Source organism: Rhinolophus sinicus, chromosome 14 (assembly GCF_057876585.1).
Source record: "Rhinolophus sinicus isolate RSI-liver-muscle chromosome 14, RSI-T2T, whole genome shotgun sequence".
Taxonomy (NCBI): Eukaryota; Metazoa; Chordata; class Mammalia; order Chiroptera; family Rhinolophidae; genus Rhinolophus; species Rhinolophus sinicus.
Window position 1 is genome coordinate 131,235,538 of NC_142514.1, and position 23,466 is coordinate 131,259,003.

The 23,466-nt window shown below is 38.3% G+C and overlaps 1 protein-coding gene across 17 annotated transcripts in view; it reads left to right on the forward strand.

Moving 5' to 3' along the window:
- DLG2 (discs large MAGUK scaffold protein 2) overlaps nt 1-23,466 on the forward strand; it is a 1,894,072-nt gene that overhangs the window by 747,184 nt on the left and 1,123,422 nt on the right. The window contains exon 1 of one of the 17 annotated variants that reach the window (XM_088791542.1): nt 1,541-1,915. The exons of 14 other annotated variants lie outside the window; for them this stretch is intronic. In XM_088791542.1, the coding sequence (XP_088647668.1) occupies nt 1,814-1,915 (102 nt within the window). In that variant the 5' untranslated portion in view covers nt 1,541-1,813. Of the gene's footprint in view, nt 1-1,540; nt 1,916-23,466 lie in introns of those variants that run through there. 2 more of the 17 variants (XM_088791540.1, XM_074335668.2) reach the window with 2 other exon arrangements.

Below are 23,466 nucleotides of genomic sequence, written 5' to 3' on the forward strand. Positions count from 1 at the left end.
AAGAGACTTTTGAAACTACCATCTTCATGTGAATATGACAGGCCTGACCCTTCTCAAATAAATCTGAAGATGCTTTTGGAGAAGTGTGCCATGTCTCCTCTGAAGCTGCTTCTTAAACTATTTCCCACCACTGCTTTTTTTTTTTTTTTCTTTTTTAACCTCACCTTAAAGGCGTGTTGATTGAGTGACTTGGGCAAATGATATAACCTTTAGGGTCTCAGTTTCCTCCAAGAAAAGGTGTCCAATAACATTTACCTCTCAGGCTAAGACAGAAGATAAGCTATGTTGGTAAAGAGCAGCCAGGTATCACCACGGCTTACTACAGAAATGTGTTATTTGTCATCTCTAGTCTTCACGACAACACTGCAGAGTAGGGGTTAATAGCCCCATTTACAGATAGGCAAACAGAGGCTCAGACACTGTAAGTGACTTACAGAACCGCACTCATCACCAGGACCAGGGTCTGATACCAAACTCTGGTATATCTTGCTCTCTTTCTACCAACCATATGAAGCATAGTACCAAGCACTCTAGTGGCACTCAAAGGATGCTACTTTTATCCACTTTCTAGTCTGTACCTTTCCTATCACGTTTTTTTTTTTTTTTTTTTTTTTTTTTTTGTCTCTAAGCAGTTTTGCAGCTGGGTCAGCCACATGCTGATATGTTTTGGTCTTTTGCAATTTTGACAGCCTCACTTTAAAAAGAAGAAAAGAAGGAAAAAAAGACACACACACAATAAAACATGCACCGGTCTTGCTATTCATACTTCCGGAACAACATAAATACTTCTGGGGCTTCTTGGAGCTTCTGAGACATTAATGTGGGGAAGCGGCGGACTCTTCCTTTTTGAGTTCGAAAAATGTCTTATCAGGCTTGATTCTGAGGTTGATTCTATAACCCAGGGAAGGAGTGGGCTCGCTGCTCCAGAAATCAAGGGCCTTGGGCCCCAGGGAAACCATTTCCAGCCCACTTCTGCCTCCGCCTTAGATCCCTTTGCAGGCCATCAACCCAGGCACGCCTTTGTCAGAGGGCAGCGAGGATGTGCCCAGCAGGTCTCCGCGCAGCCCTCCCCTTCTCAGGAACTCAGCCTCAGAGGTCGCCTACATTCGGGCAGCAGGAGCAAGGAGAGCCGAGTGCGATCTCTGGGTCACATCAGGGCTGGGAGCCCCTGCACGCGTCCCCCAGGGACTCCTCAGTAGCACAAAGCGCGCTGGCGGGCTGGGCTAGGCTGGCCAGCGCCACGCTCCCTCCCTCTCGGCCCCTCCCTTCCATCCCACTTGCCCGGCCAGCGCTCCCCACGGTGACTCTGGATTGCTGCAAGCCACTGGCTTTTTACCAAATCTGGAGCTGCAGTATTTTTTTTTTTTTTTTCTTTCAGAGAATAATTTCAGCCCCCTTCAGCTCCCATGACAATCTTATGTGACTGGGGAGAGTAGGCGGGCACATCCTTTTACATGCTAATGGTGCCCCACCTCCTTTGAACCCTCCTCTAAGCGCCTGGCTTCCTTTGATTTTTATTTATTTATTTATTTAAAATTTTACCTCCCCCAAATTTACCATAAGGGGGAGAAAAAAAAAACCCATCTTGGTTCTGTCCCTACCCCCACGCCTCATTCCCCAGGGAAGGGAGACCCCGAAGACGCTCGGTACTTGCCCTCAGCTTTGCTCCTACCCGGGCGCTGGGATGGCTGCGCTGGGCGCAGGGGGCAGCGATCGTAGCTGCCGCTTGGTCTAGGCTGTCGCTCCATGTGCCGGGCGGCGAGCACCCTGTTCGGGTCCCCCAGCAAGCTGCCACTGCCGCAGCCCGAAAGGAATGTCCCCTGTTTTTAAGGACCCTGACTGTTTTACACCAATGATTTGCCACTGCAAAGTTGCTTGCACCAACAACACTTTGTCGTTGATGTTTGGATGCAAGGTAGGACGAGGTTCATGTCTTTTTAATGCATGCTGCCTCCTTTGGGGGTGCGAACAATTCTTTTGTTTGTTTATATGTCTGCCTGTTGGGAGCGTGACAGAAGCTAGGACTTGCTCTGCTCGACTTGCTCTGCTCTCTCTGGGAGCTGGCTGGGTTTGGGGGCCTTGAGAGTACACTCATTTTCTGGTGTCCGATGTTGGGTTGATACCTCGGTTGTCACAGGACCCCCTGGTCTCTAAATGTACAGAGGCTCCCAGAGCAGTTATACTTCGGAAAGGGGGCTCCTTGGGTGGCTCTCTGCTTGGGATCTCGTTATACATTCCCAAACTCCTCACAGGTTACCAGCGCCTGGAGCCCTGACCCACAGGACCCACGGTCCGTCGGAGTTAGCTGGGGCTGTAGACATACTTGAGATGAAATTGAACGGATCAATTTGCATTGGGGCACTTTTACAGCTGAGGAGCTTATTTTTATTTTAGACAGCAAATCTGAAGCTAGGCTCCTGTTGCCCCCAATCGTGTATTTTTCTCTGAGCTTATACAATCCACTTGAAATCAACATTCAGAAATTTTATCAAGAGGTGGCGCAGTTACTCAGTGAAGTTTCTAGTGAATAACTGTCCCATCCCAGATTTTTGTAAAGGTGATTGGTGTTCCCAAGGAAATGAGGTTTGAAAATTTTTGAACCAGGGTACTACCATTCATTGCTCCTTGTCTGAAACTTTTTGGGCTGACTCCGTGATACACTTCCTGAAAAGGTGCACAGAACTTGGCATTTGAGCAGCCTTTGCCTGTGAGTGGTATGAAAGCATGTCCCTTACTCCTAGGTACACACCTTCACTTTTTTTCATTGTGCAAAGCTGGTGGGTTTGTCTAGACTGTATAAAACACTTTTGTGGCCACTATGGTGACTCTGTAAGGAGAAAGAACATCATCTGAAATAACTGAATATTCACATTTGGAAGTAAATAATCACACGATCCCTACTGTTTTGAAACACACCACCGGCAACTGGATTCCACAGCTGGCAAGCATCTTAGGCAGTAAACTTAATGAAACATACACATTCAACTTCATGGATAGTCCTCAGAGGGGGTGTAGGTTTAATGGAAAAATTGGGAGTCAGGAGCATGAGTCTTATACTGGCTATGCCTGTAGAATCTTCTCTCTTTTCTGAGCCTCAGATTTTATTCTATAAAACGAGAGGTGTGGATGAGATGACACTCCACAGCTCTAACATTCTCCAATGATGTCTTTCATAAAATCATTTAATATAAAGTTACTGCTAGAGATTTATGTCATTTACTCAATACGATAGGCTGTACCTTACCATCTGTTTATATATATACACATATATATATGTATATATATGTATATATACATATATATGTATATATATGTATACATACATATATATACACACACACACACACACACACATATATATATGATTATACTAAAGAGTAGCTAGATTCTCTTTTTGAAACCCCTATAAAGGTCTTAGAGTTGATGAAAGTTTGTGTGTTCATCGTTGACAGGAAGACATAGCTGAATGAACACCACCAATAACTAACTTGTTAGCTCTTTTCCTCGCATAAGCTGCCACCTTTCCTCCATGCTTCTATCCACTCATTCTTCTAATTGTATTTACAGCAGCATCTTAGCAATGGCAACTGTTTAAAATCCATTTCCATAAACTTACAAGACTTGCTTTGCAGTGCTAAATGACGATTAACAAAGGTGAATTATTTTCAAGGGAAATTAAACACAAACTAATAATCAAATAAGATAAGTTATTAGCACGGAGAATATTGTTGAATATATGTTCAACCCTTGAAGCTCATTTTCAAAGAGGTTTCTTTTATGCTGTTAAGTTTTCCCCTGAATTTTAGACTGTTGGAGGGAATTGGTATAATTACAAGCACACGTTGTTGTTGTTTTTTTGAAGGCTGGGGAATTACACTAATTTAAGTTCCTTTAAGTTCTCTTCCTTTTGGTGTTCTGGTTTCACAAAGTCAGTTTGTGAGAAAACCATGTCAACAGAGTGAAACGCCTAAATCACCGGTGTTGGTAGACATTGTTCTTTGGAAAGTAAATCAAGTCTCATTGAAAATTAAATAATACTTTAAAGAGTTTATCTCATTCCATTTTGTCAAGTATTTGAATAAGATAATCCTTAGAAGCCCTATATAATGGGATTGATAATTATATTAAAACTATAATTAACAGTTGGTTTATCATAAACTGATTGATGTAAGGCTTCCACCTTAGAATCTTAGGTGTGAAAAAAATAACAGAACCTTCTAGTCTAGCCTTTTTCTAGTAAAATTGTTCAACACTACCTGGCAGATGATAACAGAAGATAATGTAGAAAACTTGTATATCATATATGCCTGGGTTTCAAAACTAGATGTACCACTTACTGGATATATAATTTCTCTAAAGTTTCAGTGTCCTCATAGGTAGAATGGCCACAGTAATAGCTACTGCATTACAAATTACTATGTCATTGTGAGAAATACAATTTAAATGACTATGTACGCATCACCAAATGAATGATACTTTTATATGACCTTCGTTTTTTGTCATAGCTCCATTAGGGGGCTCATCATTTCTAGGAGGAACCTCTTTCACTTCTGATAAATTGTTAATCTTTGCTCTGAGCTTGATTTTTTGCTCTGATCATTATTTCTCTTAAAGTTACTTTTATCTATGCTAGGTGTTTATATAAAATGTAGGAAACATTTATATATTGATAAAATATTCACAAGCAAAGTGAGTTCATGAAAATTAATGACAATTTTATGGCATTCGTCCATTCAAGCAACCAATATTCATTGAAAATCCAATAAATGCTCAACACTGCAGATGTGGCAATAAACAGCTCTTATTCCCCCATGATCTCAAATGATGTGGTAGATGACTATACTAATTATAATATTGACTTAAGGAAAAAATATAAAATAAGGATTTCAGCTGAACAATGAAAGTGGAATTTAAATAATTGTTTAAAAAGTAAAAAAAAAAAACTTATGGAGGTATAGATGTCAAGCCTCCAAAAACGCACGCTAGTCAATATTATTGAATAAGTTTGAAACTAAAATGATTAGGATTGATATCTATTTTCTTCCCTGGTAGAAACTGAGCATGGCAAATTCTAAAATCATGTTTGTGTGTAGTCCAGACCTTGTCAGTTTCCAAATTAAAAAAAAAAAAATTCACTTATACTGTTTGTTCTTAGTATCCCAAATCTAGTAATGGCTTGAAGGGTGCTGAGTAACTTGAACTTTCCAGACAGAAACCCCAAATAATTTTATTTTGCCACTTAGCAATCTCCAGCCCCCCCCTCCCTCTTGCTGTATGCTGGCTGTCATTCAGTTTAGTTAACTGACTATGTGACTTATGACTACAAATGTGACATGTCCTTCTGTACTAGGCTCTATCCCAGGCACTGTGATAGTCATTAGAGATACAAATGTAAGTATGACACTGTTTTTTCCCTTCAGGAATTACAAGTCTACTGAGGGAGGTAATTCTACTCCCTTCCCTAAAATACAGAAAACTCACAGTCCCACCTGACCTTAACGTCTCATAAGAGAAATCAAATCACTATTGTTCGAAAAAGAGTTTTCTTATTATATCAGTCCTGTTTTTGCCCCAGCCCATATGCCATTACCATATGATGCTGCTTTGGGAAGACTTTCCATGGAGAATGAGGCCTTCTGAAAGGCTTTTTTCCCCTCAGAGTAATTTTTTTGTATGTGTTATTATCTTAAAAGAGTCATTAGCTTTACCTTTACTTAACTCTGTTTTCTCTACCTGTAGAAATCCAAGTTCTGAATGTAATTCCATGACCCAGACTATACCGGGTGTGCCAAAAATAATGTATATATGTGACTTGTATTTATCTTTTGTTATAGGTATATATTGAGTGTTACAATTTTAATACAGTTTTTTCCTTTCTTAAAATGTGTATATATATATTTTTGGCACCCTCGTATATTGTTTCTCTTTCTGTTCTCTTGCCCATAGCTGCATTACAAAGGTCAGAAGCCTCTGTGATTCCCCTTCCCTTCATTCTCCCCCTTCAAGTTACCATTTTCCCTGCAAAAATAACAAAACAGTATTTGTTATCTCCCCTAATAATCTAAAATTCTTTATGAAGTATGATGTTTTCTACAATTATTCCTTTGCTTTTTTTCTTCTTTAACTCAGAAGATGTTATTGAAAACGTTTCGTATATATCTTAGGGAACTTCTCCCTCCCCTCTCCATCCACTCAGTAGCCATTTGTTAATATAACAGTCCAACAGAATCACACCATCAAACTCTTAGGCCATATAAGGTGCCTTTAATATACTGCTTGGTGGATTAGGATAGAGAAAAGTTCTTGAAAATGTTGTAGAGTCCTGAAACTTATTTTTTCCAGGTAATGTTTAAACAGTGCATAAAATTCCTCACCCCTCACAGCAAAGGAATCATCTGGTAGAAAGCAACCTCCCTTTTGTCTATATGGTGACTCTCCCCAAAGAAAGAAGAATGACAATAAGGAAAGGGTTAAAAAAGAAAAAAAAAAGAAAAAGAAAAATAGAAGAGGGAATCAAAAGGTGAAAGGAATTCTTACTAAGGAAGTAAAGTGAAGGGAAAAAAGAACTCAGCTTGATTAAACATCTACAAACACTAGACGCTATCTTAGGTGCTTTATGAGTGTGCTTTCCATCTCCAGAGTTATCAGGCAAACAAAGAAAGGAGGGAAGGAAGGAAAGTAGAACAGGATGATGGGAAGGAAGGAAAGGGAAGTGGGCTGTGCGATCCCAACCTCCAGAAAGTACTTTTGTAATCTCCCAGTATCAAAGTGTCTGTCAGCACCTCTCTGGTGGACAGTTCCCTGAAACTAGCTTTGTCCCACCTTTCCCAGGATTCCTTTACTTGCCAGAAAGTCTGTTGGTGAAGTGTTTTTGTTTGCTCATTTGTTTATTTACAGGTAGCCAACTTTGTTATAAATGAATGGTGGTCTCAGAGGATTCATTAATCGATATACCACTACGTGTATTTTTGTCATTGGTAGGACAGTTTTTTCCTATGTGAATATTTTTAAATTTGTTGGTGTCTGACTTTTGGTGGGGTTTTGTTGTTGTTGTTGTTGTTGTTCTTTTGTTTTGTTTTATAACACGTGTTCATTGAAATAAATTAAAAAACAAACAAAAATGTTTAGAAAATACTATTATCTCAGACCACTAAAGATAAAGACTGTGAACATTTTAGTGGAATATTTTTCTGATACTATTTTATTATTGTTAGTCTACAGATAATGCATTTTTAAATGTAGTCACAATTATATTGAGTTTACTTTTGAGTGGTTTACATTTATATTAGGATTTGTATATATATTATATATATAATGTATATATACTTTTTTTAATAGCTGTATAACAGATAACCATCCTTATCTTTGGATATTTAGGGTTTTTTTGTTTGTTTTTCCATCCACATTTTGTACTATTGAAAGTAAAATAAAATACTTATCTTGGAGAATCAGTATTTTTTTTTATTTGACATTATTTCCTTTTGGTAGTCTAGAATAAGTAGAATTACTGAGACATATCTTTTAAATATTTTAAGGCTCTTGATAATGGGTATTGCCAAATTTATTTTAAAGATGGCTGTATAAATTTGCAGTGACACAAATGACTTTAAATGTCATCACATTCTCCAGCTTTAAATACTTTTTCTCTACTTTATGGATTTATAAATAAGAGATAATTAGTTTGTTTTCTTGTAAGGTTAAAATTCTCTTAGACCTTGAGATAATAGGAGTCCCATGACACATTGGTATGTCCAAGTTTAAAAATATCTAATATGCAAAAAATCAAGGTGTTCATATTCAACATGGGTACATTAAGGTAACAGTTGTTTACACTGTCAAGACATAAGTCCTTGTCTAAACAAATACACAATAACCTGCTACCATGTGCTAAATATTGTTCTAAATGCTTTCCAAATGTCAATTCGCTTAATCCTCACAATAATTTTCGAGTTGGATATAAAAGTTATTTCCACGTTAGAGATGGGGAAACAGGCATACAGAGTGTAAGTAATTTGCCTAAATTTATATAGCTTTCAAGTAGTGGAGCCAAAATTTGAGCCCAGGCAGTTTATATCTACAGCCTAAACACATTTCCAGAATTAACTATAGGGCTCTTTCAAATAACTTCCTATAAGTGCCTTTAAGTTAGGAGTCAGTTTGCAAAAATATAATTTATACATACCTTTTGGGGAATAAGTCTGAATTTGAGTGCAAGGCACACCTGTCAGAGGGCTCAGCCTTATTGTAAAAGCTTTTCAGCTGTTTGAGAGGAGTTTGATCTAATACATCATTTCCTATAATATTCATGTTCTCATTTCCCGCATAAGGTTATTAAACCATATAGACAGGAGGTGACTTTCTCAAGAGTACACAGCACATCACAGAGCTGTATGTAGAACCAGGTCTCCTAATTTCTAACTCAGTGTTATTTTTCGATGCCGTGATCTCTAACTATGAAGTGGAAGTTGTGAGAATCAAGGTGAGAGAAGAGAAACTGACAAGATTTAGCTGCAAAAAGCAGGGAAAGTAACACCTTGCTTACAAGACTTGTAAGGATTAAGTGGTATCACACATATGAAAACATTTAGCACAATATTTGGAATGTGGTAAATATTCAAATTATATTTTTGTCTTCCATTTTTTTAAAGCCACTTTGCAAACAGGTGAAAAAGTTGGAGATTGTTGATAGTCAACTGAACAGTGTTTTTCAGTCAAGTACTTTGAAATTTATTCATCAGTAAATGAGATGTACTTTAACCTACCAACACATTATTAAAATGTTTCCATGCCCCAAAAGGCAGAATCCAGAAGTTTACATAATTCACACCAAAAAAAAAAAAAAAAGCAAGCAAGAAATCCTAGATTAAATCTGACCCAGAAAGAGAAAATGAAAAATGAGCTAATGAGTGAAATAGGTGCTGAGTGTCCCAAAGAAGCAGGTTACGTAGGCCTTCTGTCCCATTTGACAAAGTATACTTGCCAGTTCAAGGTCCTTTTCAAATTTTATTTTTAATGGTAGAAAATTGGGGAGGGGGGCTAAATATCAACAGATAGGGAGGGTTTAATGTTGTGCAGTCAGTAAAATCCATTCACAAAAAGGAATGTTAATCATAGAATTCAGGATCTTGAAGAACCTCACACTTAATTTATATTTGTCATGAAGCCTTTGGCCTTATACTCATGGACCTCCAGGTGAAGTTCCAAAGTCCATATGGTAAAATCATCCCCAAATCCCTTCTGAATTAAATTACCTCCATATGCCTGTGGCATCAAATACTTAATGCTCTACTCTTAATTATAATATTCAGTTGTAAACTTATTTACTTATTCTATTTTTCCATATAAACTGAGCTCCTTAGGGTCAGGGGCCATATTATATTTGCTTACTACAGTGCCTAAAAGATCCAGTCAATAAAACGGTGCCTGTTTTACACAAGGCAGTCATTAAATATTTGTCGAATGAGTGAGTGAATTATATAGGTGCTTGTAAATGTTTACTGAATGAATCAGTGAAAAAAATAATGTGTATTTTGTTATAATTCATTTGTCATTTTCCTTTAGCAGTTTGCCTCTGAGAACTTCTTGTACTATCAAACTTCCTAGAACTTATGTTACCTGAAACAGACTAGGCATTACTCAATGTATTACCCTGGTGTGACAGTTAATTTTATGTGTGAACTTGATTGGGCCTTGGGGTATCCAGGCGTTTGGGCAAATGTTATCCTGGGTGTGTCTGTGAGGGTGTTTATGGATGAAATTAACATTTGAATCTTTAGATGGAGTGAAACAGATTGTTCTCTTTAAAGTGAATGGTCCTCATCCAATCAGTTGAAGATCTTAATAGAACAAAGAAGGCTGAGTAAGAAGGAACTCCTTCTGCCTGACTAGTGTGACTTTCCATATCAGTCTTTCCCAGCCTTAGGTCTTACACTGAAACATCAACTCTTCTTGGGTCTTGGGCCTGCTGCTCTTCAGGCTGGAACTTATACTATAGCTCTCCTGATTCTCAAGTCTTCGTACTTGGGCTAAAACTGTACATCTGCTCTCCTGGGTCTCCAGCTTGCTAACTGAAAATTTTTGGACTTCTCAGCCTCCATAGTCACATGAGCCAAATCCTTATAATAAATCTCTCTGTCTCTATGGAGAACCCTTACTAACACACCTAGTATCTAGGGTGAGATACCTGGACATGTCATCACTAGTAAGTCATTCTTATGTAATACGTTATAGGGGAATTATTAGATTATAAATACAATTGTCTCCTCATGCCATGGTATCTTGCTGCAGACAATCTGATTTTCTCTAGAAGGTCATAGATTTATTTAACTATAAATCACAGATTCTACCTTCAGATGTAGCAGAGTAGAAATCATTTAAGGCTACTTTAATGACATTTCTATCTCTATTTACAGATACGAATGTTTTTGTCAGCCTTATGAACACATTGTACATTGCAGTGATGATTAATAATGATAACTTTTCCTATGAGAATTTAAATGATTGGGTCAAATGGAGTAAGAACACTGTCCTAAATTATGCCTTTTGGAAATCGCATAAATAACAGTATTATTTAAGGCATCATTTGTTTTGTGTGTGTATGTGTGTAATTTCTGGTATAAAATATATTATTTGTGATGATATTCCATTGCATTACTTTTACTAAAGTTTTGTTCTAGTTTTTGAGGTAGTTTAAATCATTTTATTTGGTGAGTGAGCACACTAAAAACTGTCATAATCTGTAAAATGGTGGCCCAAAGCATTCTAACTTCAAACAACCGTATTATAGTTTAACCAGCCAGGGATTAATATCACTGCATTATATCTCAAGTAATGATAGCATCAAGTAATAATTAATGAGATAATTTTTATAAGATGTCAAATAATATGGTGGCTACTACCACGTCAATTGGCTTGTTATCTAAGATTAGGAGACTTTGATTTTTCCTTTGGTGCTATGTTTTCAACTGTCTTCACTGTGTCTGGCAAAAATCTCCATTAGGGTAACAGGAGGTACACTTGTCCATTAATCAATTTCTAACTTTCTCTTGACCATATCTATTATATTTAGCATTATTGTGGGCACCTCACAGTTATTCAAACACAATAAGATACAATCCCTGCCTTGGGATTCTTTTAGTTCGGCTAGTGTGCCAGCACTGAGAAATACACACAGAAAAAGCGACCAACAGGGCAGATCGGGCTAACTGCTATTGAGTCCTCACCATGCATAACTTTCTGTTCTAAGGGCTTTACATGAATGAGCTTACATACTACTCGAAATAGCTCCATGAATGGAGCCTTCCCACGTGATGCTGTCTCTTCATATGTACAACTCATATGAAGTGAGGATCCACCAAATAGTTTATATTTGAAAAGTAGTCTCATCTTTCAATTGGTTGGGAAGCCCTGCTACAGTCAATGAGAGAACAGAATGATCAATGATTGCTTTAAGTAGAGTTAGAGAAGGTTTTTTGGAGGTAACCGAAATTAATCTGCTCTTTACAAGGCCTTGGACTAGGTCAGAAAGAAAAAGGAGTTTGGCTTTAAACCGAAGTCTAATACTGGTGTCTGTGATCGAACACTTCTTTGCCAGTGTTGAAAGAACATGATATCGGAAAGTAGTGGCATGACAGTGAAGATATACCTCTTCTTGGATGGAAGAAGGACATTGGAAAAAGGAGGAGGAAGAAGGGGAGAGAGTATTAAACTATTCCTTATCCTACCATCTAGATGAATGACTGGCCTTTGTGATGTTACAAATGTGAACAGCCTGTGGGGGGCGGTCTCCTGGGTTTCAAGAATCCAGATAGGCTGGGGGGGGCGAAGTACTTAGTATGCAAAGAGAGTCTGAGAATCAATTGTCCCAACTGGGGCAAGAAGAGCCTTTGAGAATCTGGACATGTGGGAAGCCCACTGGGGACTCCTGGGAACTGCCAGTGAGACTTGCCCTGGGCAAAAGTCCCTGTTTCAGGAGTTCTGCAGGGATGTGGTGAGAGAACAGAGGTAGTCCCATAAATTCTCACTTCATGTGCCTTTGATTTTTTAGTGCTTAGCAAGTTGCCCTCCTCTGTGCTTTGCTCACTGCTTCATCTGCTTTCAATCCTGTTTATGTTTTATTTTACCCACTGGATACTCAGCACTAGTTTTTGCTTTACTCTAATCATAGTTGCCAGCTATTGACTAGATGAAGCAGAGAGATACCCTTGCTGAGTCTGAAGCCCGACTTGCTCTTGGGCAGGCAAACACAGAAGTAGGAAGCGCGTCCTGAGGGTAGAGGTTGGTGTTACAAGGTGTTGTGTGACCGGACCATTAGCTCTGGGACATTGGGGAAGCTCTCTCACTTCTCTTTTCCTCCTGTATACAATGGAGATAAGATATATTTCGTGGGCTTGTTATGCCAATCAAATAAGAAAGCAGTCAATACTATGTCTGACATGTAGTAGCCATTCAATAGATATTCGCAGTTTTCTCCCTCTCACTCCTTCAGATATAGTCCATCCTCATTTCATTCTTGTTTATATTAGCATAGTATGAAATAGCCTAGAAAGAGGCCTTTTCATTTGCACATCTAAGATTCAGGAGTGGGAAATAAAAAGTTTACTACGTGAACCAGATAAGATATAAGTTATACTCAACCTACCTTTATCTAGTATTTAGTGTGCATTCATTTTGCTAGAAGATTTTATTTATCGTCCCTAGCGTATCATTAACAAATTTCATTTTCTCCTATTTGAAGTAATTTTGGCATAACTCTCCCACCATTATTTTATCTCAGAGAGTCTGTGAGAGACTACTCCCAACCCCGAAAGCCCCTTCCCTATGAGCACAGATGCAGTAACATGTATGTTGTTTAGGCATTGTTACCAAGGTATTGCTGCCTGTAGGTATTAAGTAGATAACCTTCCCCCCACCCCCACATCTGCTGCCTAGGAGAACTTTGTTTACATATCAGTAAACTCTATTTTCTTTATTTAAAAGACCAAATGACCATCAGAAAGAAATGTTCCTTGGGATTCTGCAGCCTGCCTAATTCCCAAAGAAACCTTTCTTAAGTTCTGTAAAATGAAAACATTTTCTCTCTGTGCTTGAGCTTTGTGCATTGCCCTTTGCTGGAGCTATTTCCCCAGCAAACTGCTATGGTTGGGCTCTCAAGCCAGAGGGAAGAAAAGGTTTTATAATGAAAATGCTGACAGGTTCTTATCTACAGCCGTATTACTAGGGATGCTATGATCTCATTTATTGTAGAAACCGGATGCCTGTTTTGGCTGAAGGGAGATCACGCATCCTCCAGAGCTCTGGGGTGTTAAATTTTTATCTTGAAAAGTTTGCAAGAAAAAAAAATAAATAACTGTAGGGAAATAGGAAACCAGGTCATGCAAACTGCACCTTTGTTCTTCTGGTAAAGTAGAAAGTGAATTTCAGTAAGGTTTTAAGATGAAGGTGGTCAGAAGGTTTAGGAGACTGGAAACAGGGATTGTGTATTTGCTTGCTGCATGCAGGGCTTACCTCTTTGCAAAGGTTTTATCTGACTATTTAGAAAGAAACTTTAATCTTGATCTTATTTATATTTTAAAATAATGGTCATCCTTATTAAATGGACAACATTCTGAAATTAGTTATCTTTTGTCCCTCAATGCCACAGCTCTATAAGTAGGTATTTTATAAATGAGGAAACTAAAGCACATTGAGTTTAAAATTCTTTTTACTAGAGATGTTCAAGTATCAGGCTGAAGACTCTTTTTCCATGATATTATTGGGGAATCAAATAACTAGTTGGGGCTAGACTAGACATCTTCAAAGTCTCTTTGATGTCCATATTTCCTAGATGACACTATACCTTACCCAAAGTCACAAAGCATGCAGTGATATCCCTGGGGCTTAAGCTCAGCTTTCTGACTCTAAGCCCAGGGAAAGTCTCTTCCTTGTTTGACCTTCCCTAAGCATTTCTTTGCGACTGCCCATGCTTGCAAAGCATTCAACCAAGATATTTCTAGGATCCTGCCAAGAACAGAGGGAAGAAATGGTGCTTGCCCTGTAATACTCATTTACAGGATCAAAATGAGTATGTGTTCCCCTTAGTGAATCTTGAAGGGCTCAGGGTGCACAGTGTAGGGGGTTAGCAAATGTGTACAAAATCAAATAAAATCGTACCTGTCCAATGAAGACACATGAACATTTCAGATGGTAAGGGAAGAGGTAGAGTTGAATAACTTTGAGATATTAATGGGTCCCTTCTTTTCTATGTTTTCTAACTGCTTCTAGGTAGCCCCCTAGCCTGGAAATACAATGTTCCTGAAATAGAAAGAAGTGCAAGTATGTAGTTAGGCCAGATGAAGGCACTTCTGGCTTTCTTTTTCATTCTTTTATATCCCACTTTAGGAGTCCAGGAACTGGATATAACCTTCCTACTTTGAGTCAAATCAGTTTTATGTACAACTCCATTATCGGTAATTTATACATTTAGTGTTAAGCCCAGAAACTCAGTAAGAGTTTATATGTGCCAAAGCCCTGCTACTCCTGTCACAAGAATTTGTGGACCCAAATATATCTTTGAAAACTAAAAATCTTCATCTCTGTGTAAAGGTGGTCTAGGTGGTAGGATTTCCGAGTTCTAGGGAAGCAGAGGCAGATTGCTTATAAAGTTGATTTCAGATGAACCAGATTTCTACTAACAAAAAACCAAGTGTAGGTGTTTGCTTGCATAATTGTATTTGTAGGCCAAGCTAATTTTGGGGTGTTGCCAGACCCACATGCATATTTTCATTCTATTCATATGGATTTAGGAAGGTAATTCCTAAATTTTCTAACCAACTAGGACAACCCCAACATATTATTTTATTCCAACATTTCTAGGTGTTCTGCCGTTTTGAATGAGTATTTAGCCTTGGCGTATAAGTCTTCTCTATATGCATATTTAGAGAGGAGATCTACCCGGAAAACCCTCGTTGTTGTTGGTCATTTGACCCCTTTACATTTTACTGATGATGTTTTATTTCACTTAATTTCTTTCCAAAACAGGTTAAGAAAACTGTGCAGCAACTTTAATTTAAATGCAATGGAATTTTTAGCAAAGGAAGAGATAATGAATGAATTGATGTCGATTTACAAGAGGTTCGGATTTTTTAAAAAGTAATTAATTAATTAATTTTTAACTAGGTATGTATATCAAGATTACTTCTGTCTGGAGAAGCACATTTGACAAAATTAGTTTCCTCAGACGCAGAGGATTCGTGTTAAGGACTTGACGTTGTGCCTCGTAGGTAGTGATCATTCTCAAGATCCCTTGTTACCCATCGCAGACTCAGGGCCATTTCATCTAGTGCCGTGTTCAGTTGTAGGGAATCTAGCAAGGTGGTCCGATATGCCACTCAGAACATGTTAACGATATGGTTCACACGGTGTGTCTACAGTTGCTTGCTTCCCAATGAATGACACTGATGTATTGAGCAGTTTGAAGTCCTTGCTTTGCATGCAGCCCAGCTAGCTGGTCAGAGCCCTCAAGGCACTGTCTGTGCTGCGTTTGGCTATGACCCACCTAGCACTTGGTACTGTTATTGAATGATTGCATAGAAACATTCCACTTGCCTGCCTGGCAAGAGCACTATTAGTTTATGTAGCAGATAAAGTAAGTATTTATCCTCTTCTACACTGGCCTTGTGCTTTACAATGGTTTGGGCTCTTTCTAAGGAGGGAAGAGATCAAAGATATGTTAACGGTACAGCTACTCCCTGCTCATCTTTCAGGACTCAGTTCATGTCATCTTCTCATATCAGATACTCCTGGCCACCATATCGCGTGTCTGCTCCCATGGAGGTGTGGACTTCATTCCGTCACATTGAGCTGAGTTGTCACAGGCTGTGACTATCACGAGGTATCAGAGTCTAGGTTCTTAACATCGTGAACACCTAGCTGCTAGTATAGTGCTTACAACATATTAAATGCTCAGTATATTTTTGTTGAATGAATGATCTATGTAATTTTTATGTTTAACTGTTTAGGTGCATGAGATCTATTAATTTCAAAGAGACCTAGTTCACTGACTTAGTTTTGTTAAAGCTTCTCTTGCCATTCGCATAATGACACCCATTATACTTTATTTTTTGGGTTTGTTCAGCTGCATATTTTCCCACCGGATTCCAGTTCATGGGAGCAAAGGGAAAATTAAAGTATTCGATAAATACATGTTGAATAAACAAAATACACAAATTTCTCAGGCCTCAACACTGACTCCTAGGAGCTGGCTGATAAGTATGTGGTAAAGGAGTGGATGGATAAATGAATGACTCCAAATCTAACATCCCACAGTAATTTGTATTTGGTGATTTAGTTTTAATTCATCTTAAAACAATTTGTAGTTTCCTAACAGCTGGAAGGGATATGTTTTGCTCTTATTCCTTGCATAGTTTGACACCAGCTTTCATCTCTCTGACAGCCTCTGAATCAGGTTTGTCCAGTGTCTTTAACAGAGTTGAATGGTTTATAGTAGAACTGTTAAGATGAGCTGCCCAAGCACTTTAGAGTATGCGGCCTGGATTCAGTGATTATGTGGGAATCTAGCATCCTTGGTTGTCTGGGAACAGGGATCATTGGAAATTTCCCCTCTGTGTGGAATGCTTCTCAGCACCACCGTTTCCCAGACTGAACTAGAATCATAAATCCCTGTGTAAGTCCTTCTGAATTAAATCAGTGAAAATTGCTTTGTTTTTCATTTGTTAGCCAAACTACTTGGAATCTTCGTTCCCTTTAAGAATTTGTTCTGGTTAACTAGGCAGAACTGCTAAATATTGTTACTAAGAGCAACGGACTAAGAAGTTTTTAAATTAACAGGCCACCTCACATCCTTTCTAGAAATGAATGTGTGCACATGTGTGCATATGCACGTGCCTAAATAACAAGTATATATGTAAATGAATAAACCAGTCATTATCTATAAATTCGATTAAGCAGGGCCTCTGTGTAGAAGAATCAATCAAGAAGAGAAAAATGAGACTCTTTTGTGAATGTAAGAAAAGGAGTGAATTAATTAGGAAGAGCTCTGGTCAATAGTGGCTAAGCCATTTGAATACCAAGATGCACCATACTTAAATATTGTTGTAGTGGTATGAATTCTGCACTACCTGTAGGAAGTCTAGCTTGTGCACTCCATGAGGGCCAGGGCTCTCTCACTCTACCCATCCTGTCACTCTATCCCTGCTGCCCAGCATGATACCTAGCACACAGTAGGTGCTTATTCATATTTTCTGTATAAATGAAGAAATTACTGTCTACATAATCATCCCATTTTTATCAATGAGGAATTGGTGGGAAATAAATAACATGTCACAGGTTTATAGAGAAAAATGGGTTAAACTAGTCTTCAAAACCAGGTCTAACTCTGACAACTACTCTGAAGTGAAATGTTGTTTCTTCTTTTAAATACTTTGTGGGGCCCAAGTCTAGATACCCTGTGATTTAAGAAGTTATGTGTGAGGATAGAGATGTGAATTTGTAAATTTGAAAGATCTAGATTGAAAACCCAGCTCCTATCATTTATTAGTTGTAGGAAAATGGGCAAGATGTCTAAAATTCCTGAAGACCAGTCTTCAAGTACAGAATGGCGATACTAGTGGCTTATTAAAACATATATTGTAAGAATTAGATGAGATTGTAAAATATATTAAAAATGTATGCACTTAGTATGACATTTGCGAAGCAATATTGGCTGTTATTATTACTGTTACTTAAAGCAGAGGAGAAAATATGGTAATATCCTATTTTGGGGAACAAATTCTACTTAAACACACACACGCACACACACACACATTAAACCTTTGCATAACTGAATACTTGTAGCACTATTTTTTAAACCTATCTTTTTAAGCTTATAAGGGACAAAATATATGACCCAGGAGCTCTTATAAATTTTCCTACTTCAAAAAGCTATTTCATTCTCTTATTTAAAATTGTATTTGAGAATATCATCAATGTTGTAGACTTGGCTAATTTGCTTATATTAATTATCATCATTTGTATGCCCAAACGGGTTTTTCTCTAATCCCACCTCTTGAGACCCAAGTATCTAATTATATGTTAATGTTTTGACAAAGGTGTAATTTAGGGTGGGGCACTTTGTGGTTTGAGCTTTATTTGTTTACCTCAGAGGAGAAACTTTGTAATACAGAACTGCTTGACCCTTGCAAATATGAAGGGTAAATATTTGCTTCCTTTGCTGAACCACTTGCTTCAGCACCCACAGCCTATTTGGAAAGGAAACCCCCCCTCGTCAGTTTCTTGTGGTTTTGTTAAGATCTAATCTGAGGGAAGGAAGGTCAATGATTTAGAACAAGTCAAGGTCTCAGGGTTTCCTTCAGAGAAACTGAGCATGCTGGACTACAGTGCACACAGTAGAAACAGTGATTCACATGAGCCGTGGCACTTTACAGTCTTGTAATGACGGCACATTCATTTTTAAAAGAACCATGACTCAATCTAAGCACGAGAACACCTCATTCATCTGGCATAATAAGAAAATTGCAGGTTCTGCTCAAGCATTTTTTTCCTCAAACAAAATAACCCCCGTTAAGCGTGTAAAACATTTTTATCTTTAAGCATTTTTGGTGAATCTCTTTAGAAGTATAGTGTAGACATTCCTGCTTCAATAATACTCTGAGGACCAAATGAAAACTGGCATGAAAGCTCTTTGGGGAAAAATGATCTCAATACATAATGATTTATTCATGTTCTATTTAACAAGTATGTATAGATGTTTTCATGTGCCAGAGGCTGGATAAGGCTTCTTCATGGAATTTATAGTTAGAAGACTAAACAGATACATATACCATAACAGTTAAAAAGAAGGAAAAGACATGATAGGAAGTTATACTAGGACTGATTTAAACTGGAAGGACATGGAGGGCTTCACTGAGGACCTAATATTTGGGAAGGTTGAGTGAGAATTATAAAGGTCAAGAAGAATGGCCATGGGTAGCAGAGTGGGGGCTGCTGTGAGGCATTGGACAAGGAAATATTTGAGGGGATTATCAAGGCTGATTAATGGGGAAGGGAAGGAACACCAAGGGAAGAGTCAAGAGACATTTGGAAGTTTTAAGCCTGGAGTTCTGGAGAATGATGTTAATAGGAGCAGAATCAGGGATATCAGGGGTGAGTAACGAGGACTTTTGTTTTATTTACATTTATACGTTGCATTTGGAGTGACAGTGAGCCATCCACATGGTTAGCAAACACCAACCAGTTGAAATGCAGCACTGAGGAAGTGAGAGTCCCGCTGTAACTACCCATTTTTGACCATTAAATACTGTTCATGTTGTGAGAATGGGGAGCATTCAAAGAGAACCAGGAGGTTGAACATCCCTACTCTGAGAGGCAGAGCATAACAATTTAGTAAGGAAGACTAAGAAATTTCGTACTGCAGCTCTAACATAGGGAGAGAATCCCAAGAACGGGGGAGCTGATGTTACTGATGATTCATTTGTCATTCATTCATTCAACAAATGTAACACATAATGAATTCTGTGCTGGGCATGAGGGACATCAAGACGACCTAAGTAGACATGTGGCCTAAAAGAGGAGAATATTGGGGAAAAAATATGGGATTTCGTAACTCTAGTAGAGCCAATAGTTTGAAAGCTAAAAGGTGTGTGGTTTAAGGGAGATAAGATAGGGGAAAAACAGAAGCCACAGCTGCATATAATTTGAGGAAATCTTCAGAAAAGAAGAGAGAACAGCAGTGTGTAACCTGGATGGGTCTGTAAGGTCAAGTGAAGGCTCTTCTCAGGCCTTTAGGCAGCACTACAAAAAGGGAAGACAATACAGACAGTGGTTGTGATGCATAAAGGGAGCCGCCCGATACAGCCAGCTTTGCTGTGAAAACATCCCTTCTATTTTCTGGGCTTCAGTTTGCGTATCAGTGGGGGGGAAAAAAAAAGTGGGGTGTAATTCAAAGACTTTTAAAGTTACTTCCAGTTCTAAAATTCGGAAAGTCCTAGTGAGTAAAATAATGACTAAGAAGTGGTCAGGGTGAGAATGAGGGCACAGGACCTAACATGCTATAATAGTAATAATAACAACAACTATAATAGCTATTTTGAGCAAGGTACTATGCTAGACACATATTTCTTTGCAAGAACTCTACAAGCAAATGTCATAATTCTCATGTTGAAAAACAGAAGCCTAAGATTATAGAGATTCAGTGACCAGAGTTACCCAGTCAGTAAGTAGAAGAGCTGAGGTTTAAATCAAGCAGACATGAGAATAAGAGGAGATAGAGTCTTCTCTCCTACTGGAATTCTGCATCTTTAAGAAAAGAGAAACGGCTATGTTGAGAGTAAGAGCAGGGGTTTGGGGACAGGGACCTGTGAAGAGTAGAACACGTGTCAGCCAACCATGATTGACCAGGTGAATCCAAGAGGAAGAGGAGACAGCCCCACTCAAGGGGCCGTGCCTCGGTCAGCGGCGTTCACCCCGCCCCGTGACTGGCATTCTGTTCTACAGCTTGAGAGCCAGAATGGAGAAGCAGGGACTGGAGCCAGTCCAGGATCCAGGACTGACACATATGTCCTGGCGGAAGTTTAAGTGGGAGACCAGGGAGTGATGGCAGGCTGTGCTGCCGCGGCTGACTGCAAGCTCAGGCTGGGCGAGGAGTCGGGGAAGCTAGAAGCCCACTGACTGTGGGCCCCTCTCTGCCTTTCCTCGCTCAAGTTATCCATGTGTCTTCTGTAATAATTAGCAATGCAAACAAAAGGAGGAAGAAAGCAGACCAAGGTTCAAAACCAGGTACCATCCCTACTTACCAAGTCATCTTGAACAAGTCATCAAATGTCTCAGTCTCTGTTTTCTCCTGTACAGTGAGGGGCAATTAATGCCAAACTTGCAGATTATTAGGAATATTATCTGAGATAAAGGATATGAGGTGGCTTATAAATAATATAACGATGCCATGTTCTTATTGACGTTTTGTTTGAATGAGATCTGATTTTGTGAAAATTTTTATTCTCTTGATAGTTCAGTTAGTCAACCAGTTTTTCTCACAGAATAACGGAATTCTCTCACTTCAAAATCTCATCTTGTAAGAAGAAATCCCAAAATGTCTCAACACGAATTAATTTTTGCATAATGTTCATGATAATGATGGAAGGTTTTTGTTGCCTTTTTTGCTGTTTGTACATTTGCATTCATTTAGGTATTCTGAGACTGGCTTCACTGGATACTCCTTTGATTTCACTGTACTGCAAATTATCTTTAGTAATTACTTTCTCAGTAAGCTGTAAGGATAGGATAAATGCCATTAGCTTTCACTAGATGGTATCACCTCATGACAAAATAATACACTTAATTATGAAGTACAGTAATGTCTTTAAAAATAAACATGGTGAGGTTTTACCAACTTCAACTTCCTTTAGCTGAATTAGGAGTCAATTTTAATTAATAGCAAAGAAAGTAAATGAAGAAAAGTAACTATTACATACCTACTCTCTGTAAGTAGCTGTCCCAAGTGTTTCACATACCTTATGTATTTAATACTCCAAACGAACATATGAGGTAGGTACTAGCCCATTTTAAAGATGACGAAATAGGCTCAGAGGGGTTAAGTGAAGCCTATGTCATACTGCTAGGAAATGTACAGCTCACATTTGACCCAACGGAGTTTAGACTCAAGTTCATGCACTTTCTCTGATATAGCCCATTCACCACTGTCATGAATGCATGAGACTTGCTTTCTTGAATTCTAGAGGCCATTCTGTATGAAGCTCCTTTTCTAGTTACCTCAAAGCAAGAGTGGGTAGAAGGAAGGAGTCCTGTGGAATTGTATATCCCAAATAAAAAAGAAGGTAGCGGTCAATACTCAGCCCATTAGGAGAAGGCGGAGGAGAAGACAGTGGAGATAGCTGAGGTAGAAATCGAAAGTTTTTTGAGCACCTTTCCTGTGCCAGACTCTAAGCTAAACACCAGAACTCTAGGTTGGGACCAGGTCAGATGAGAATTCTTCAAGAGTGTTTGGATTAGAAGGATCCTGACAATCATCTCTTATTTTGCTTGAATCTAGGATTAGTCATCGTTCAACCTCTTCTAAGCACTTTTAATGAAAGAAAGCTCTTTCCCTTACCAGATAGCTCATCGTGTTCTTGGGCAGATCTGATCATTAGAAAGGGCTTCCTTATATTAATAGTAATGAAATTAAAGCCACCATACATTTCCTCTGTGCATGTGCATTTTATTAGTAGTACTTCTAAGCCTTACCCTAGCCCTTCAAGTTAAGTATGTCCCTACACCACAAACACTTGGAGAGATTTACAGACATGCCCATGCTTGACAGTTGATAATAGCCAATCCGAGGTCTCTTTGGTTCTTCGTTACACCAAGCTGCCTGCCTATAAGTTGTATCCATTGGCACTTTTCCAAGAAGAAATCAAGGTTGTAGAGGTACAGCTGAGTTCTTCAGGGACTCGGGGATTCTAAATGCTGAGCAATGAGATGGAAAGGAATAGAGATAGGGAGTGAGCCACAGAAGGTGGTAGAAAGTGGACATTTTAGTGGCTCTCTGACTATGGGAATTCATCCTTAAGAAGATGACTAGAAATCCTGAGTTATAAAAATAGCAATGCAGCAGAGATTGATGACTGTTCCACACTATGAATATGAGGAAATGCAATTTTATGTTTAATGTTTGAATAACAAGATATTTTCAGAACTACCTAAAATGTCCTAAAGGAATTCAATAGTGATAAATTATGGCACGACAAAAAAACATGGTATTTTCAGTTGATGTTTAGAAATCAACTGTGTCCTCATTTATAAAACAATTGCACATCTAAAAGGTATTTTTATTGATGTACTAATTGCAGATATCTTATTGATTACTTTAGAAGGACACTCAGTTCTTTTAGATGTGTATCTTGGGATATATGCTATAAATAACAATTATATGTGCTACAAACTTACAGTCGATTCTAAACACCTATGACATATAAGAAAGAAGATTCTAAAATAAAATTGGACGAAATGTCTTTTACAATTATTTATAATTTAAAAAAAAATTCTATTGTATTTTGTCATCTATATAAATAACCAAGGTTTGAATCTTGGCTCTGTGACTCATTTCTGTGTGGCTTAGAATGAATATCTTAATCTCTTTGAGCCTTAGCTTCCTTATTTGTAGACTCAATTTAGAATATACTATATTGTTTTGTTTTGATTATTAAATAAAATAATACTTGTAAAGTATCTAGCACAATGTCAGCCTGCAGTCTAACATCAGAAACAGAGAAAGCGATTCAATGTTGTATATGAAAGAAAAACATTACGAATTTAAAAGTTTGGAATAGGTGGCTATAATACTTGGTTCTCTGCCTTCATAGTACTTTTGTATCATCTATTTAGTGACTTTTCTTTAGAAGAAAAGGCCCCATTCAAGCATTATTGTTTATTTTTTTTATAAAGCAGATTGAATCCTCTGACATATTTAGAGTA